At 45.9% G+C, this 17,797-nt stretch overlaps 12 protein-coding genes and 1 pseudogene across 12 annotated transcripts; all 13 read right to left on the reverse strand.

The window, feature by feature from the left end:
* Positions 1–440: 440 nt before the first annotated feature.
* On the reverse strand, positions 441–792 carry LOC120285594. The gene has a single exon (XM_039298227.2). The coding sequence runs from the start codon at positions 790–792 to the stop codon at positions 523–525; it is 270 nt and encodes an 89-aa protein (XP_039154161.1). The 3' UTR covers positions 441–522.
* On the reverse strand, positions 776–4,076 carry LOC120285623 (FACT complex subunit SSRP1-like). The gene is made up of 4 exons (XM_039298251.2): positions 4,020–4,076; positions 2,756–2,813; positions 927–1,093; positions 776–866 (listed from the first exon to the last, which is right to left on the reverse strand). The coding sequence occupies exons 1-4, from the start codon at positions 4,074–4,076 to the stop codon at positions 825–827; spliced, it is 324 nt and encodes a 107-aa protein (XP_039154185.1). The 3' UTR covers positions 776–824.
* A 1,059-nt stretch (positions 4,077–5,135) lies between these two features.
* Positions 5,136–5,495, reverse strand: LOC120285597 (annotated as a pseudogene).
* On the reverse strand, positions 5,479–8,023 carry LOC120285611 (high mobility group protein D-like; the record flags this gene model as incomplete). Its single annotated transcript, XM_039298242.2, has 3 exons — positions 5,479–5,569; positions 7,446–7,681; positions 7,981–8,023. Coding segments are annotated over 3 exons (321 nt in total), but the record flags the coding sequence as incomplete, so codon positions are not given.
* Positions 8,024–8,565: 542 nt separating this feature from the next.
* Positions 8,566–8,922, reverse strand: LOC120285586. Its single transcript, XM_039298219.2, has one exon. The coding sequence runs from the start codon at positions 8,920–8,922 to the stop codon at positions 8,653–8,655; it is 270 nt and encodes an 89-aa protein (XP_039154153.1). The 3' UTR covers positions 8,566–8,652.
* On the reverse strand, positions 8,906–9,635 carry LOC120285607 (high mobility group protein D-like; the record flags this gene model as incomplete). The annotated part of the gene is made up of 3 exons (XM_039298238.2): positions 8,906–8,996; positions 9,057–9,292; positions 9,593–9,635. Coding segments are annotated over 3 exons (321 nt in total), but the record flags the coding sequence as incomplete, so codon positions are not given.
* A 304-nt stretch (positions 9,636–9,939) lies between these two features.
* On the reverse strand, positions 9,940–10,536 carry LOC123327422. The gene has a single exon (XM_044923834.1). The coding sequence runs from the start codon at positions 10,534–10,536 to the stop codon at positions 10,267–10,269; it is 270 nt and encodes an 89-aa protein (XP_044779769.1). The 3' UTR covers positions 9,940–10,266.
* On the reverse strand, positions 10,520–12,164 carry LOC120285624 (FACT complex subunit SSRP1-like). Its single transcript, XM_044923842.1, has 3 exons — positions 12,108–12,164; positions 10,671–10,895; positions 10,520–10,610 (listed from the first exon to the last, which is right to left on the reverse strand). Exons 1-3 carry the CDS (start codon positions 12,162–12,164, stop codon positions 10,569–10,571), a joined length of 324 nt encoding a protein of 107 aa, XP_044779777.1. The 3' UTR covers positions 10,520–10,568.
* A 1,065-nt stretch (positions 12,165–13,229) lies between these two features.
* LOC123327428 (FACT complex subunit SSRP1-like) lies at positions 13,230–14,232 on the reverse strand. Its single transcript, XM_044923843.1, has 3 exons — positions 14,185–14,232; positions 13,549–13,773; positions 13,230–13,488 (listed from the first exon to the last, which is right to left on the reverse strand). The coding sequence occupies exons 1-3, from the start codon at positions 14,230–14,232 to the stop codon at positions 13,450–13,452; spliced, it is 312 nt and encodes a 103-aa protein (XP_044779778.1). The 3' UTR covers positions 13,230–13,449.
* A 431-nt stretch (positions 14,233–14,663) lies between these two features.
* Positions 14,664–15,012, reverse strand: LOC120285591. The gene has a single exon (XM_039298224.2). It carries the CDS (start codon positions 15,010–15,012, stop codon positions 14,743–14,745), a length of 270 nt encoding a protein of 89 aa, XP_039154158.1. The 3' UTR covers positions 14,664–14,742.
* On the reverse strand, positions 14,996–15,708 carry LOC120285606 (high mobility group protein D-like; the record flags this gene model as incomplete). Its single annotated transcript, XM_039298237.2, has 3 exons — positions 14,996–15,086; positions 15,147–15,382; positions 15,666–15,708. Coding segments are annotated over 3 exons (321 nt in total), but the record flags the coding sequence as incomplete, so codon positions are not given.
* Positions 15,709–15,813: 105 nt separating this feature from the next.
* LOC120285598 lies at positions 15,814–16,627 on the reverse strand. The gene has a single exon (XM_039298230.2). The coding sequence runs from the start codon at positions 16,610–16,612 to the stop codon at positions 16,343–16,345; it is 270 nt and encodes an 89-aa protein (XP_039154164.1). The 5' UTR covers positions 16,613–16,627; the 3' UTR covers positions 15,814–16,342.
* LOC120285604 (high mobility group protein D-like) lies at positions 16,596–17,307 on the reverse strand (the record flags this gene model as incomplete). Its single annotated transcript, XM_039298235.2, has 2 exons — positions 16,596–16,981; positions 17,265–17,307. Coding segments are annotated over 2 exons (339 nt in total), but the record flags the coding sequence as incomplete, so codon positions are not given.
* Positions 17,308–17,797: the final 490 nt, after the last annotated feature.

Below are 17,797 nucleotides of genomic sequence, written 5' to 3' on the forward strand. Positions count from 1 at the left end.
ATCGATTACCATCTATATTTTGAAGGCCGCCTTGAATGTGCACACCTCAGAGGGGTCGTGGGGTGGAGTCTAGGACATCGGACATCGGGCACTCTGCCTTCGAGTTGCATTTCAATTAGCCCGTTTAGCTGCTGGCAACCGGTCGAGAGGAGACAGTGGGCCCACAATGCAGCTGACACACACGTCGCCTGGGATTCAGGGATTGCCTTCGCCGCACGTCGATCAGATGGAAGGAGTGGACTTTGCGGACCGCACCGGCCATCAGGCCAAGCGGCCATCCTGCAGTCGTTTGTGGGCTTAGTTTACCTGCCAAAGGATCTGCGAAACTAATTGGGGATTACTCGCAGGAATTATTACCTACAGGAAGTTGATTCGCTCGTTACTGTGTTCTTTATAGTCGCAAATGGATTTAGCTCAAAGAGAAATCTGGCTAGCACTTAATGTGTAATTATATTCCCTTAAGTTGGTTTTATTTGATTTTAGTTCAATTTATTAAAGGTTTACATTTCAAATTTTCCTCCATCAATTAGTTTGCCCTTGCGGCTCAGCATTTACCCTCTTTAGTGGTTGGGTGCTTTTTGGTGTGAGTTCTTCATCGCGCCCCTGGTTGTCATCCATGGCAGCACTGGTTCCACTCGAGATCCTCTCCTGCAGCCGGTTATGTTCCGGGGCGGCGGTAATGGAAGAACTGGGCTCGTTATGGTCGCGATGTTCGTCCGGGTCTAGGCGACTGGGCACAATCGAGTAAAGATAGTTCTTCACTCGCAGTCTACTGCACAGTTTTGGCTGCATGACCCAACAAAACGTTTACGTTTAAACGCACTTCATGCAGATCGATCCACCGTCTCATCCGTTTGGGTAGTTTTCTAGAATCGAGAGGACAACTGAGCTTCATAGTTATGGGGATACGTCTGCGAAAGACATACCTCCGACTGCTCTTTGTGTGTATTCCACTTCTCCAATTTCTTCTTGTAATCGGCCATTGCCGTGCGTGCCGCCTCCTGCCACACGAACTTCTCCTCATCGACCATGGCTCCCCACATCTCACTGCCCTTCACAAACACTTCCTGGGGACTGATCCCGGGATGCATCGCTCTTATGTACAGTTGCGGTAACAATAATAGCACCAAAAGCACATTTCGTGTTTGCCCCCTCGTTTCTCTATTTTCTGACATTTTTTCAAAATTTTTTCCACTAATCTTAAATACTACAATGATTTTCAATTGAAATAATAAAATTGGTAACAGATCTAATGGATATTTTTAAAATAATTGGTAAAACAAAGAAAAACCTCCAAATTTAGGCGGTAACAAAAATAGCACTGTTTCTCGTATTTTGCTAAAACCAACTAAAAATATAAAATAAGAGTTCAACAAATGGATTATATCTTAAGAACTATGTTTAAAGAATCTTAATATTTGGTTGCGTGACCATTGTAGGCAATGACAGCTGCGCATCCTCTTGGCATGGAGTCCACCAAGTCCTGGTACCGTTTTTGAGGAATTTTGCTCCATTAATCCTTGATCCTCGATCCCCCATGAATCCAAAGTTTCTCGTTATGGTTGGGCTTGGCTTCAGAAACCTTTTTTCACGTCCGCACAAAGTTTTTCGATTGGATTCAAGTCGGGTGACTGATCATTACTCGGATTGATTTCTGCTCAAACCACTTTCGAGCCTTCTTCCTCGTGTGTTTTGGGTCGTTATCCTGTTGAAATGTCCAAAAAACGGCATTTCATCCTCGGCATATAGCGCCATCACATTTTCCAGGATATCTGTGTAAATGTGCTGATCCATGATGCCTTGAATCATATGAATCGGATCTACTCCATAGTATGAAAAGCACGCCCATACCATGATGTTTGATCCCCAGTGCTTTACCGTCTTAAAGGTGAAGCGAGGATTATTTTCAGTTCGTGGTGGACGCCGAACATAAGACCGAGAGCCTTTCCAACCAAAAAACCCAATTTTGCTCTCATCTGACCACAAAATGTGGCGCCACTTCTCCACAGGCCAGTCCTTGCGTATCTTGGCATATTTGATTCGCTTTGCCACATGCTTCACAGTCAAAAGCGGGACTTTTCTGGGACTGCACACATTATGGTTGTTTTGTCTTAAGTGTTTGCGAACTTTTTCTACGTTTGCAGATATCTGAAGCTCCTTCTTCAGTTCCGTCACCGGCTTAAAAGGCTCCTTCTTGCTTTGCCGAACCAAGCGCTTGATCTCCACATTGGACATAGAGGGCTTTCTTCCACGTTTTTCGTTATTTTCGACAAACAGCAGTGCGTTGCGGATCATATTGTTTGAAAAAACAAAAAAAACCGTCCCATTTTAGCGTAGGTTTTACCTTCACAGATCATGTTTTTAATCAAATTCCTTATTTCGACGGTAAAATGCTTTCCCCGACCCATAACTAGAGAATTTTTGGTCTTCTTTTGAAAAAAATTCAATTAAAACCTTTAATGCAACTCCTTTTTTCAAAATATGTCGAAAAAAAACCCAAAGCAATCACTCCTATTAATTTTATTCAGCAAAAACGTGGTCAGTGCTATTTTTGTTACCGCCTCATTTAGCGACCTTTTGCAGAAAGTGCCCAAAAACAAAAAGAACCGTTACATTGAGAGAGTCAAAATTTCTTGCTTAGAGAGACAACATATGGTACTTATTATTCATGCAATCAGACTTTAAAAAAAATAAACATTCAATACCTTTTTTTAGGAAATCAACTTTCCACCTGCAGTAGTGCTATTATTTTAACCGCAGCTGTACTTGCGCCCGGCGGAATTTATCCACATTAAGAAGGCATTCACTGGTTTCTTGGGATAATGTGGATAAATTCCGCCGGGCGCAAGTACATAAGAGCGATGCATCCCGGGATCAGTCCCCGGGAAGGGCAGTGAGATGTGGGGAGCCATGGTCGATGAGGAGAAGTTCGTGTGGCAGGAGGCGGCACGCACGGCAATGACCGATTACAAGAAGAAGGGCGCGGTCCGCAGTGTGGCATCGTTATAGTAATAATAAAAAAAAAAAAAATTTCTATTTTAAATTTACTTGGAAAATTTGTTGTAGAATTGGACTGTATATCGTTAAGATCTAGAGAAAAACTAAAAATATCTAAAAGAGCACATGATAAGTAATGCGAAATCAAAGTCAATGCCTACTAAATACTTTTACTTTATTAGAAAGGATATTTTTATATCACCAATTTTCAGTATTTAAAAAAGCGTTACCACGATTTTCAACCAGGGCTCCCTAAGTAATCGGCTATCGATTACCATCTATATTTTGAAGGCCGCCTTGAATGTGCACACCTCAGAGGGGTCGTGGGGTGGAGTCTAGGACATCGGACATCGGGCACTCTGCCTTCGAGTTGCATTTCAATTAGCCCGTTTAGCTGCTGGCAACCGGTCGAGAGGAGACAGTGGGCCCACAATGCAGCTGACACACACGTCGCCTGGGATTCAGGGATTGCCTTCGCCGCACGTCGATCAGATGGAAGGAGTGGACTTTGCGGACCGCACCGGCCATCAGGCCAAGCGGCCATCCTGCAGTCGTTTGTGGGCTTAGTTTACCTGCCAAAGGATCTGCGAAACTAATTGGGGATTACTCGCAGGAATTATTACCTACAGGAAGTTGATTCGCTCGTTACTGTGTTCTTTATAGTCGCAAATGGATTTAGCTCAAAGAGAAATCTGGCTAGCACTTAATGTGTAATTATATTCCCTTAAGTTGGTTTTATTTGATTTTAGTTCAATTTATTAAAGGTTTACATTTCAAATTTTCCTCCATCAATTAGTTTGCCCTTGCGGCTCAGCATTTACCCTCTTAGTGGTTGGGTGCTTTTTGGTGTGAGTTCTTCATCGCGCCCCTGGTTGTCATCCATGGCAGCACTGGTTCCACTCGAGATCCTCTCCTGCAGCCGGTTATGATCGATCCACCGTCTCATCCGTTTGGGTAGTTTTCTAGAATCGAGAGGACAACTGAGCTTCATAGTTATGGGGATACGTCTGCGAAAGACATACCTCCGACTGCTCTTTGTGTGTATTCCACTTCTCCAATTTTTTCTTGTATTCGGCCATTGCCGTGCGTGCCGCCTCCTGCCACACGAACTTCTCCTCATCGACCATGGCTCCCCACATCTCACTGCCCTTCACAAACACTTCCTGGGGACTGATCCCGGGATGCATCGCTCTTATGTACTTGCGCCCGGCGGAATTTATCCACATTAAGAAGGCATTCACTGGTTTCTTGGGATAATGTGGATAAATTCCGCCGGGCGCAAGTACATAAGAGCGATGCATCCGGGATCAGTCCCCAGGAAGTGTTTGTGAAGGGCAGTGAGATGTGGGGAGCCATGGTCGATGAGGAGAAGTTCGTGTGGCAGGAGGCGGCACGCACGGCAATGACCGATTACAAGAAGAAGGGCGCGGTCCGCAGTGTGGCATCGTTATAGTAATAATAAAAAAAAAAAAAATTTCTATTTGAAATTTACTTGGAAAATTTGTTGTAGAATTGGACTGTATATCGTTAAGATCTAGAGAAAAACTAAAAATATCTAAAAGAGCACATGATAAGTAATGCGAAATCAAAGTCAATGCCTACTAAATACTTTTACTTTATTAGAAAGGATATTTTTATATCACCAATTTTCAGTATTTAAAAAAGCGTTACCACGATTTTCAACCAGGGCTCCCTAAGTAATCGGCTATCGATTACCATCTATATTTTGAAGGCCGCCTTGAATGTGCACACCTCAGAGGGGTCGTGGGGTGGAGTCTAGGACATCGGACATCGGGCACTCTGCCTTCGAGTTGCATTTCAATTAGCCCGTTTAGCTGCTGGCAACTGGTCGAGAGGAGGCAGTGGGCCCACAATGCAGCTGACACACACGTCGCCTGGGATTCAGGGATTGCCTTCGCCGCACGTCGATCAGATGGAAGGAGTGGACTTTGCGGACCGCACCGGCCATCAGGCCAAGCGGCCATCCTGCAGTCGTTTGTGGGCTTAGTTTACCTGCCAAAGGATCTGCGAAACTAATTGGGGATTACTCGCAGGAATTATTACCTACAGGAAGTTGATTTGCTCGTTATTGTGTTCTTTATAGTCGCAAATGGATTTAGCTCAAAGAGAAATCTGGCTAGCACTTAATGTGTAATTATATTCCCTTAAGTTGGTTTTATTTGATTTTAGTTCAATTTATTAAAGGTTTACATTTCAAATTTTCCTCCATCAATTAGTTTGCCCTTGCGGCTCAGCATTTACCCTCTTTAGTGGTTGGGTGCTTTTTGGTGTGAGTTCTTCATCGCGCCCCTGGTTGTCATCCATGGCAGCACTGGTTCCACTCGAGATCCTCTCCTGCGCCGGTTATGTTCCGGGGCGGCGGTAATGGAAGAACTGGGCTCGTTATGGTCGCGATGTTTCGCCGGGTCTAGGCGACTGGGCACAATCGAGTAAAGATAGTTCTTCACTCGCAGTCTACTGCACAGTTTTGGCTGCATGACCCAACAAAACGTTTACGTTTAAACGCACTTCATGCAGATCGATCCACCGTCTCATCCGTTTGGGTAGTTTTCTAGAATCGAGAGGACAACTGAGCTTCATAGTTATGGGGATACGTCTGCGAAAGACATACCTCCGACTGCTCTTTGTGTGTATTCCACTTCTCCAATTTCTTCTTGTAATCGGCCATTGCCGTGCGTGCCGCCTCCTGCCACACGAACTTCTCCTCATCGACCATGGCTCCCACATCTCACTGCCCTTCACAAACACTTCCTGGGGACTGATCCGGGATGCATCGCTCTTATGTACTTGCGCCCGGCGGAATTTATCCCATTTAAGAACAGTGAATGGTTTCTTAATGTGGATAAATTCCGCCGGGCGCAAGTAAATAAGAGCGATGCATCCCGGGATCAGTCCCCAGGAAGTGTTTGTGAAGGGCAGTGAGATGTGGGGAGCCATGGTCGATGAGGTGAAGTTCGTGTGGCAGGAGGCGGCACGCACGGCAATGGCCGATTACAAGAAGAAATTGGAGAAGTGGATACACACAGAGCAGTGAGGTATGTCTTTCGCAGACGTATCCCCATAACTATGAAGCTCGTTGTCCTCTCGATTTAGAAAATACCCAACGGATGAGACGGTGGATCGATCTGCATGAAGTGCGTTTAAACGTAAACGTTTTGTTGGGTCATGCAGCAAATGTGCAGTAGACTGCGGGTCTGGTTCACTGGTTTCTTGGGGATAATGTGGATAAATTCCGCCGGGGGCAAGTACATAAGAGCGATGCATCCGGGATAGTCCCAGGAAGTGTTTGTGAAGGGCAGTGAGATGTGGGGGAGCATGGCGATGAGGTGAAGTTCGTGTGGCAGGAGGCGGCACGCACGGCAATGGCCGATTACAAGAAGAAGGGCGCGGTCCGCAGTGTGGCATCGTTTATAGTAATAATAAAAAATAAAAAAAAATTTCTATTTGGAAATTTACTTGGAAAATTTGTTGTAGAATTGGACTGTATATCGTTAAAGATCTAGAGAAAAACTAAAAATATCTAAAAGAGCACAAGATAAGTAATGCGAAATTCAAAGTCAATGCCTACTTAATACTTTTACTTTATTAGAAAGGATATTTTTATATATCAATTTTCAGTATTTAAAAAGCGTTACCACGATTTTCAACCAGGGCTCCCTAAGTAATCGGCTATCGATTACCATCTATATTTTGAAGGCCGCCTTGAATGTGCACACCTCAGAGGGGTCGTGGGGTGGAGTCTAGGACATCGGACACGGGCACTCTGCCTTCGAGTTGCATTTCAATTAGCCCGTTTAGCTGCTGGCAATCGGTCGAGAGGAGGCAGTGGGCCCCAATGCAGCTGACACACCACGTCGCCTGGGATTCAGGGATTGCCTTCCGCCGCACGTCGATCAGATGGAAGGAGTGGACTTTGCGGACCGCACCGGCCATCAGGCCAAGCGGCCATCCTGCAGTCGTTTGTGGGCTTAGTTAACTGCCAAAAGGATCTGCGAAAAGAATTGGGGATTCTCGCAGGAATTATTACCTACAGGAAGTTGATTCGCCTCGTTATTGTGTTCTTTATAGTCGCAATGGATTTAGCTCAAAGAGAAATCTGGCCTAGCACTTAATGTGTAATTATATTCCTTAAGTTGGTTTTATTTGATTTTAGTTCAATTTATTAAAGGTTTACATTTCAAATTTTCCTCCATCAATTAGTTTGCCCTTGCGGCTCAGCATTTACCCTCTTTAGTGGTTGGGTGCTTTTTGGTGTGAGTTCTTCATCGCGCCCCTGGTTGTCATCCATGGCAGCACTGGTTCCACTCGAGATCCTCTCCTGCAGCCGGTTATGATCGATCCACCGTCTCATCCGTTTGGGTAGTTTTCTAGAATCGAGAGGACAACTGAGCTTCATAGTTATGGGGATACGTCTGCGAAAGACATACCTCCGACTGCTCTTTGTGTGTATTCCACTTCTCCAATTTCTTCTTGTAATCGGCCATTGCCGTGCGTGCCGCCTCCTGCCACACGAACTTCTCCTCATCGACCATGGCTCCCCACATCTCACTGCCCTTCACAAACACTTCCTGGGGACTGATCCCGGGATGCATCGCTCTTATGTACTTGCGCCCGGCGGAATTTATCCACATTAAGAAGGCATTCACTGGTTTCTTGGGATAATGTGGATAAATTCCGCCGGGCGCAAGTACATACATAAGCGATGCATCCCGGGATCAGTCCCCAGGAAGTGTTTGTGAAGGGCAGTGAGATGTGGGGAGCCATGGTCGATGAGGTGAAGTTCGTGTGGCAGGAGGCGGCACGCACGGCAATGGCCGATTACAAGAAGAAGGGCGCGGTCCGCAGTGTGGCATCGTTATAGTAATAATAAAAAAAAAAAAAAATTTCTATTTGAAATTTACTTGGAAAATTTGTTGTAGAATTGGACTGTATATCGTTAAGATCTAGAGAAAAACTAAAAATATCTAAAAGAGCACATGATAAGTAATGCGAAATCAAAGTCAATGCCTACTAAATACTTTTACTTTATTAGAAAGGATATTTTTATATCACCAATTTTCAGTATTTAAAAAAGCGTTACCACGATTTTCAACCAGGGCTCCCTAAGTAATCGGCTATCGATTACCATCTATATTTTGAAGGCCGCCTTGAATGTGCACACCTCAGAGGGGTCGTGGGTGGAGTCTAGGACATCGGACATCGGGCACTCTGCCTTCGAGTTGCATTTCAATTAGCCCGTTTAGCTGCTGGCAACGGTCGAGAGGAGGCAGTGGGCCCAATGCAGCTGACACACACGTCGCCTGGGATTCAGGGATTGCCTTCGCCGCACGTCGATCAGATGGAAGGAGTGGACTTTGCGGACCGCACCGGCCATCAGGCCAAGCGGCCATCCTGCAGTCGTTTGTGGGCTTAGTTTACCTGCCAAAGGATCTGCGAAACTAATTGGGGATTACTCGCAGGAATTATTACCTACAGGAAGTTGATTCGCTCGTTACTGTGTTCTTTATAGTCGCAAATGGATTTAGCTCAAAGAGAAATCTGGCTAGCACTTAATGTGTAATTATATTCCCTTAAGTTGGTTTTATTTGATTTTAGTTCAATTTATTAAAGGTTTACATTTGAAATTTTCCTCCATCAATTAGTTTGCCCTTGCGGCTCAGCATTTACCCTCTTTAGTGGTTGGGTGCTTTTTGGTGTGAGTTCTTCATCGCGCCCCTGGTTGTCATCCATGGCAGCACTGGTTCCACTCGAGATCCTCTCCTGCAGCCGGTTATGTTCCGGGGCGGCGGTAATGGAAGAACTGGGCTCGTTATGGTCGCGATGTTCGTCCGGGTCTAGGCGACTGGGCACAATCGAGTAAAGATAGTTCTTCACTCGCAGTCTACTGCACAGTTTTGGCTGCATGACCCAACAAAACGTTTACGTTTAAACGCACTTCATGCAGATCGATCCACCGTCTCATCCGTTTGGGTAGTTTTCTAGAATCGAGAGGACAACTGAGCTTCATAGTTATGGGGATACGTCTGCGAAAGACATACCTCCGACTGCTCTTTGTGTGTATTCCACTTCTCCAATTTCTTCTTGTAATCGGCCATTGCCGTGCGTGCCGCCTCCTGCCACACGAACTTCTCCTCATCGACCATGGCTCCCCACATCTCACTGCCCTTCACAAACACTTCCTGGGGACTGATCCCGGGATGCATCGCTCTTATGTACTTGCGCCCGGCGGAATTTATCCACATTAAGAAGGCATTCACTGGTTTCTTGGGATAATGTGGATAAATTCCGCCGGGCGCAAGTACATAATAAGAGCGATGCATCCCGGGATCAGTCCCCAGGAAGTGTTTGTGAAGGGCAGTGAGATGTGGGGAGCCATGGTCGATGAGGTGAAGTTCGTGTGGCAGGAGGCGGCACGCACGGCAATGGCCGATTACAAGAAGAAGGGCGCGGTCCGCAGTGTGGCATCGTTATAGTAATAATAAAAAAAAAAAAAAATTTCTATTTGAAATTTACTTGGAAAATTTGTTGTAGAATTGGACTGTATATCGTTAAGATCTAGAGAAAAACTAAAAATATCTAAAAGAGCACATGATAAGTAATGCGAAATCAAAGTCAATGCCTACTAAATACTTTTACTTTATTAGAAAGGATATTTTTATATCACCAATTTTCAGTATTTAAAAAAGCGTTACCACGATTTTCAACCAGGGCTCCCTAAGTAATCGGCTATCGATTACCATCTATATTTTGAAGGCCGCCTTGAATGTGCACACCTCAGAGGGGTCGTGGGGTGGAGTCTAGGACATCGGACATCGGGCACTCTGCCTTCGAGTTGCATTTCAATTAGCCCGTTTAGCTGCTGGCAACGGTCGAGAGGAGGCAGTGGGCCCCAATGCAGCTGACACACACGTCGCCTGGGATTCAGGGATTGCCTTCGCCGCACGTCGATCAGATGGAAGGAGTGGACTTTGCGGACCGCACCGGCCATCAGGCCAAGCGGCCATCCTGCAGTCGTTTGTGGGCTTAGTTTACCTGCCAAAGGATCTGCGAAACTAATTGGGGATTACTCGCAGGAATTATTACCTACAGGAAGTTGATTCGCTCGTTACTGTGTTCTTTATAGTCGCAAATGGATTTAGCTCAAAGAGAAATCTGGCTAGCACTTAATGTGTAATTATATTCCCTTAAGTTGGTTTTATTTGATTTTAGTTCAATTTATTAAAGGTTTACATTTGAAATTTTCCTCCATCAATTAGTTTGCCCTTGCGGCTCAGCATTTACCCTCTTTAGTGGTTGGGTGCTTTTTGGTGTGAGTTCTTCATCGCGCCCCTGGTTGTCATCCATGGCAGCACTGGTTCCACTCGAGATCCTCTCCTGCAGCCGGTTATGTTCCGGGGCGGCGGTAATGAAAGAACTGGGCTCGTTATGGTCGCGATGTTCGTCCGGGTCTAGGCGACTGGGCACAATCGAGTAAAGATAGTTCTTCACTCGCAGTCTACTGCACAGTTTTGGCTGCATGACCCAACAAAACGTTTACGTTTAAACGCACTTCATGCAGATCGATCCACCGTCTCATCCGTTTGGGTAGTTTTCTAGAATCGAGAGGACAACTGAGCTTCATAGTTATGGGGATACGTCTGCGAAAGACATACCTCCGACTGCTCTTTGTGTGTATTCCACGTCTCCAATTTCTTCTTGTAATCGGCCATTGCCGTGCGTGCCGCCTCCTGCCACACGAACTTCTCCTCATCGACCATGGCTCCCCACATCTCACTGCCCTTCACAAACACTTCCTGGGGACTGATCCCGGGATGCATCGCTCTTATGTACTTGCGCCCGGCGGAATTTATCCACATTAAGAAGGCATTCACTGGTTTCTTGGGATAATGTGGATAAATTCCGCCGGGCGCAAGTACATAAGAGCGATGCATCCGGGATCAGTCCCCAGGAAGTGTTTGTGAAGGGCAGTGAGATGTGGGGAGCCATGGTCGATGAGGAGAAGTTCGTGTGGCAGGAGGCGGCACGCACGGCAATGGCCGATTACAAGAAGAAGGCGCGGTCCGCAGTGTGGCATCGTTATAGTAATAAAAAAAAAAAAAAATTTCTATTTGAAATTTACTTGGAAAATTTGTTGTAGAATTGGACTGTATATCGTTAAGATCTAGAGAAAAACTAAAAATATCTAAAAGAGCACATGATAAGTAATGCGAAATCAAAGGTCAATGCCTACTTAATACTTTTACTTTATTAGAAAGGATATTTTTATATCACCAATTTTCAGTATTTAAAAAAGCGTTACCACGATTTTCAACCAGGGCTCCCTAAGTAATCGGCTATCGATTACCATCTATATTTTGAAGGCCGCCTTGAATGTGCACACCTCAGAGGGGTCGTGGGGTGGAGTCTAGGACATCGGACATCGGGCACTCTGGCTTCGAGTTGCATTTCATTAGCCCGTTTAGCTGCTGGCAACCGGTCGAGAGGAGGCAGTGGCCCCAATGCAGCTGACACACACGTCGCCTGGGATTCAGGGATTGCTTCGCCGCACGTCGATCAGATGGAAGGAGTGCACTTTGCGGACCGCACCGGCCATCAGGCCAAGCGGCCATCCTGCAGTCGTTTGTGGGCTTAGTTTACCTGCCAAAGGATCTGCGAAACTAATTGGGGATTACTCGCAGGAATTATTACCTACAGGAAGTTGATTCGCTCGTTACTGTGTTCTTTATAGTCGCAAATGGATTTAGTCAAAGAGAAATCTGGCTAGCACTTAATGTGTAATTATATTCCCTTAAGTTGGTTTATTTGATTTTAGTTCAATTTATTAAAGGTTTACATTTGAAATTTTCCTCCATCAATTAGTTTGCCCTTGCGGCTCAGCATTTACCCTCTTTAGTGGTTGGGTGCTTTTTGGTGTGAGTTCTTTCATCGCGCCCCTGGTTGTCATCCATGGCAGCACTGGTTTCCACTCGAGATCCTCTCCTGCAGCCGGTTATGATCGATCCACCGTCTCATCCGTTTGGGGTAGTTTTCTAGAATCGAGAGGACAACTGAGCTTCATAGTTATGGGGATACGTCTGCGAAAGACATACCTCCGACTGCTCTTTGTGTGTATTCCACTTCTCCAATTTCTTCTTGTAATCGGCCATTGCCGTGCGTGCCGCCTCCTGCCACACGAACTTCTCCTCATCGACCATGGCTCCCCACATCTCACTGCCTTCACAAACACTTCCTGGGGACTGATCCCGGGATGCATCGCTCTTATGTACTTGCGCCCGCGGAATTTATCACATTAAGAAGGCATTCACTGGTTTCTTGGGATAATGTGGATAAATTCCGCCGGGCGCAAGTACATAAGAGCGATGCATTCCGGGATCAGTCCCCAGGAAGTGTTTTGTGAAGGGCAGTGAGATGTGGGGAGCCATGGTCGATGAGGTGAAGTTCGTGTGGCAGGAGGCGGCACGCACGGCAATGGCCGATTACAAGAAGAAGGGCGCGGTCCGCAGTGTGGCATCGTTATAGTAATAATAAAAAAAAAATTTCTATTTGAAATTTACTTGGAAAATTTGTTGGTAGAATTGGAACTGTATATCGTTAAGATATAGAGAAAAACTAAAAATATTTAAAAGAGCACATGATAAGTAATGCGAAATCAAAGTCAATGCCTTACTAAATACTTTTACTTTATTAGAAAGGATATTTTTATATCACCAATTTTTCAGTATTTAAAAAAGCGTTACCACGATTTTCAACCAGGGCTCCCTAAGTAATCGGCTATCGATTACCATCTATATTTTAAAGGCCGCCTTGAATGTGCACACCTCAGAGGGGTCGTGGGGTGGAGTCTAGGACATCGGACATCGGGCACTCTGCCTTCGAGTTGCATTTCAATTAGCCCGTTTAGCTGCTGGCAACCGGTCGAGAGGAGGCAGTGGGCCCACAATGCAGCTGACACACACGTCGCCTGGGATTCAGGGATTGCCTTCGCCGCACGTCGATCAGATGGAAGGAGTGGACTTTGCGGACCGCACCGGCCATCAGGCCAAGCGGCCATCCTGCAGTCGTTTGTGGGCTTAGTTTACCTGCCAAAGGATCTGCGAAACTAATTGGGGATTACTCGCAGAAATTATTACCTACAGGAAGTTGATTCGCTCGTTACTGTGTTCTTTATAGTCGCAAATGGCTTTAGCTCAAAGAGAAATCTGGCTAGCACTTAATGTGTAATTATATTCCCTTAAGTTGGTTTTATTTGATTTTAGTTCAATTTATTAAAGGTTTACATTTCAAATTTTCCTCCATCAATTAGTTTGCCCTTGCGGCTCAGCATTTACCCTCTTTAGTGGTTGGGTGCTTTTTGGTGTGAGTTCTTCATCGCGCCCCTGGTTGTCATCCATGGCAGCACTGGTTCCACTCGAGATCCTCTCCTGCAGCCGGTTATGATCGATCCACCGTCTCATCCGTTTGGGTAGTTTTCTAGAATCGAGAGGACAACTGAGCTTCATAGTTATGGGGATACGTCTGCGAAAGACATACCTCCGACTGCTCTTTGTGTGTATTCCACTTCTCCAATTTCTTCTTGTAATCGGCCATTACCGTGCGTGCCGCCTCCTGCCACACGAACTTCTCCTCATCGACCATGGCTCCCCACATCTCACTGCCCTTCACAAACACTTCCTGGGGACTGATCCCGGGATGCATCGCTCTTATGTACTTGCGCCCGGCGGAATTTATCCACATTAAGAAGGCATTCACTGGTTTCTTGGGATAATGTGGATAAATTCCGCCGGGCGCAAGTACATAAGAGCGATGCATCCGGGATCAGTCCCCGGGAAGGGCAGTGAGATGTGGGGAGCCATGGTCGATGAGGAGAAGTTCGTGTGGCAGGAGGCGGCACGCACGGCAATGACCGATTACAAGAAGAAGGGCGCGGTCCGCAGTGTGGCATCGTTATAGTAATAATAAAAAAAAAAAAATTTCTATTTTAAATTTACTTGGAAAATTTGTTGTAGAATTGGACTGTATATCGTTAAGATCTAGAGAAAAACTAAAAATATCTAAAAGAGCAATGATAAGTAATGCGAAATCAAAGTCAATGCCTACTAAATACTTTTACTTTATTAGAAAGGATATTTTTATATCACCAATTTTCAGTATTTAAAAAAGCGTTACCACGATTTTCAACCAGGGCTCCCTAAGTAATCGGCTATCGATTACCATCTATATTTTGAAGGCCGCCTTGAATGTGCACACCTCAGAGGGGTCGTGGGGTGGAGTCTAGGACATCGGACATCGGGCACTCTGCCTTCGAGTTGCATTTCAATTAGCCCGTTTAGCTGCTGGCAACCGGTCGAGAGGAGACAGTGGGCCCACAATGCAGCTGACACACACGTCGCCTGGGATTCAGGGATTGCCTTCGCCGCACGTCGATCAGATGGAAGGAGTGGACTTTGCGGACCGCACCGGCCATCAGGCCAAGCGGCCATCCTGCAGTCGTTTGTGGGCTTAGTTTACCTGCCAAAGGATCTGCGAAACTAATTGGGGATTACTCGCAGGAATTATTACCTACAGGAAGTTGATTCGCTCGTTACTGTGTTCTTTATAGTCGCAAATGGATTTAGCTCAAAGAGAAATCTGGCTAGCACTTAATGTGTAATTATATTCCCTTAAGTTGGTTTTATTTGATTTTAGTTCAATTTATTAAAGGTTTACATTTCAAATTTTCCTCCATCAATTAGTTTGCCCTTGCGGCTCAGCATTTACCCTCTTTAGTGGTTGGGTGCTTTTTGGTGTGAGTTCTTCATCGCGCCCCTGGTTGTCATCCATGGCAGCACTGGTTCCACTCGAGATCCTCTCCTGCAGCCGGTTATGTTCCGGGGCGGCGGTAATGGAAGAACTGGGCTCGTTATGGTCGCGATGTTCGTCCGGGTCTAGGCGACTGGGCACAATCGAGTAAAGATAGTTCTTCACTCGCAGTCTACTGCACAGTTTTGGCTGCATGACCCAACAAAACGTTTACGTTTAAACGCACTTCATGCAGATCGATCCACCGTCTCATCCGTTTGGGTAGTTTTCTAGAATCGAGAGGACAACTGAGCTTCATAGTTATGGGGATACGTCTGCGAAAGACATACCTCCGACTGCTCTTTGTGTGTATTCCACTTCTCCAATTTCTTCTTGTAATCGGCCATTGCCGTGCGTGCCGCCTCCTGCCACACGAACTTCTCCTCATCGACCATGGCTCCCCACATCTCACTGCCCTTCACAAACACTTCCTGGGGACTGATCCCGGGATGCATCGCTCTTATGTACCTTCGCCCGGCGGAATTTATCCACATTAAGAAGGCATTCACTGGTTTCTTGGGATAATGTGGATAAATTCCGCCGGGCGCAAGTACATAAGAGCGATGCATCCCGGGATCAGTCCCCGGAAGGCAGTGAGATGTGGGGAGCCATGGTCGATGAGGAGAAGTTCGTGTGGCAGGAGGCGGCACGCACGGCAATGACCGATTACAAGAAGAAGGGCGCGGTCCGCAGTGTGGCATCGTTATAGTAATAATAAAAAAAAAAAAAATTTCTATTTTAAATTTACTTGGAAAATTTGTTGTAGAATTGGACTGTATATCGTTAAGATCTAGAGAAAAACTAAAAATATCTAAAAGAGCACATGATAAGTAATGCGAAATCAAAGTCAATGCCTACTAAATACTTTTACTTTATTAGAAAGGATATTTTTATATCACCAATTTTCAGTATTTAAAAAAGCGTTACCCACGATTTTCAACCAGGGCTCCCTAAGTAATCGGCTATCGATTACCATCTATATTTTGAAGGCCGCCTTGAATGTGCACACCTCAGAGGGGTCGTGGGGTGGAGTCTAGGACATCGGACATCGGGCACTCTGCCTTCGAGTTGCATTTCAATTAGCCCGTTTAGCTGCTGGCAACCGGTCGAGAGGAGACAGTGGGCCCACAATGCAGCTGACACACACGTCGCCTGGGATTCAGGGATTGCCTTCGCCGCACGTCGATCAGATGGAAGGAGTGGACTTTGCGGACCGCACCGGCCATCAGGCCAAGCGGCCATCCTGCAGTCGTTTGTGGGCTTAGTTTACCTGCCAAAGGATCTGCGAAACTAATTGGGGATTACTCGCAGGAATTATTACCTACAGGAAGTTGATTCGCTCGTTACTGTGTTCTTTATAGTCGCAAATGGATTTAGCTCAAAGAGAAATCTGGCTAGCACTTAATGTGTAATTATATTCCCTTAAGTTGGTTTTATTTGATTTTAGTTCAATTTATTAAAGGTTTACATTTCAAATTTTCCTCCATCAATTAGTTTGCCCTTGCGGCTCAGCATTTACCCTCTTTAGTGGTTGGGTGCTTTTTGGTGTGAGTTCTTCATCGCGCCCCTGGTTGTCATCCATGGCAGCACTGGTTCCACTCGAGATCCTCTCCTGCAGCCGGTTATGTTCCGGGGCGGCGGTAATGGAAGAACTGGGCTCGTTATGGTCGCGATGTTCGTCCGGGTCTAGGCGACTGGGCACAATCGAGTAAAGATAATTCTTCACTCGCAGTCTACTGCACAGTTTTGGCTGCATGACCCAACAAAACGTTTACGTTTAAACGCACTTCATGCAGATCGATCCACCGTCTCATCCGTTTGGGTAGTTTCTAGAATCGAGAGGACAACTGAGCTTCATAGTTATGGGGATACGTCTGCGAAAGACATACCTCCGACTGCTCTTTGTGTGTATTCCACTTCTCCAATTTCTTCTTGTAATCGGCCATTGCCGTGCGTGCCGCCTCCTGCCACACGAACTTCTCCTCATCGACCATGGCTCCCCACATCTCACTGCCCTTCACAAACACTTCCTGGGGACTGATCCCGGGATGCATCGCTCTTATGTACTTGCGCCCGGCGGAATTTATCCACATTAAGAAGGCATTCACTGGTTTCTTGGGATAATGTGGATAAATTCCGCCGGGCGCAAGTACATAAGAGCGATGCATCCCGGGATCAGTCCCGGGAAGGGCAGTGAGATGTGGGGAGCATGGTCGATGAGGAGAAGTTCGTGTGGCAGGAGGCGGCACGCACGGCAATGACCGATTACAAGAAGAAGGGCGCGGTCCGCAGTGTGGCATCGTTATAGTAATAATAAAAAAAAAAAAAATTTCTATTTTAAATTTACTTGGAAAATTTGTTGTAGAATTGGACTGTATATCGTTAAGATCTAGAGAAAAACTAAAAATATCTAAAAGAGCACATGATAAGTAATGCGAAATCAAAGTCAATGCCTACTAAATACTTTTACTTTATTAGAAAGGATATTTTTATATCACCAATTTTCAGTATTTAAAAAAGCGTTACCACGATTTTCAACCAGGGCTCCCTAAGTAATCGGCTATCGATTACCATCTATATTTTGAAGGCCGCCTTGAATGTGCACACCTCAGAGGGGTCGTGGGGTGGAGTCTAGGACATCGGACATCGGGCACTCTGCCTTCGAGTTGCATTTCAATTAGCCCGTTTAGCTGCTGGCAACCGGTCGAGAGGAGACAGTGGGCCACAATGCAGCTGACACACACGTCGCCTGGGATTCAGGGATTGCCTTCGCCGCACGTCGATCAGATGGAAGGAGTGGACTTTGCGGACCGCACCGGCCATCAGGCCAAGCGGCCATCCTGCAGTCGTTTGTGGGCTTAGTTTACCTGCCAAAGGATCTGCGAAACTAATTGGGGATTACTCGCAGGAATTATTACCTACAGGAAGTTGATTCGCTCGT

The sequence above is a fragment of the Drosophila simulans genome, unplaced genomic scaffold (genome assembly GCF_016746395.2).
Source record: "Drosophila simulans strain w501 unplaced genomic scaffold, Prin_Dsim_3.1 Segkk5_quiver_pilon, whole genome shotgun sequence".
NCBI lineage: Eukaryota > Metazoa > Arthropoda > Insecta > Diptera > Drosophilidae > Drosophila > Drosophila simulans.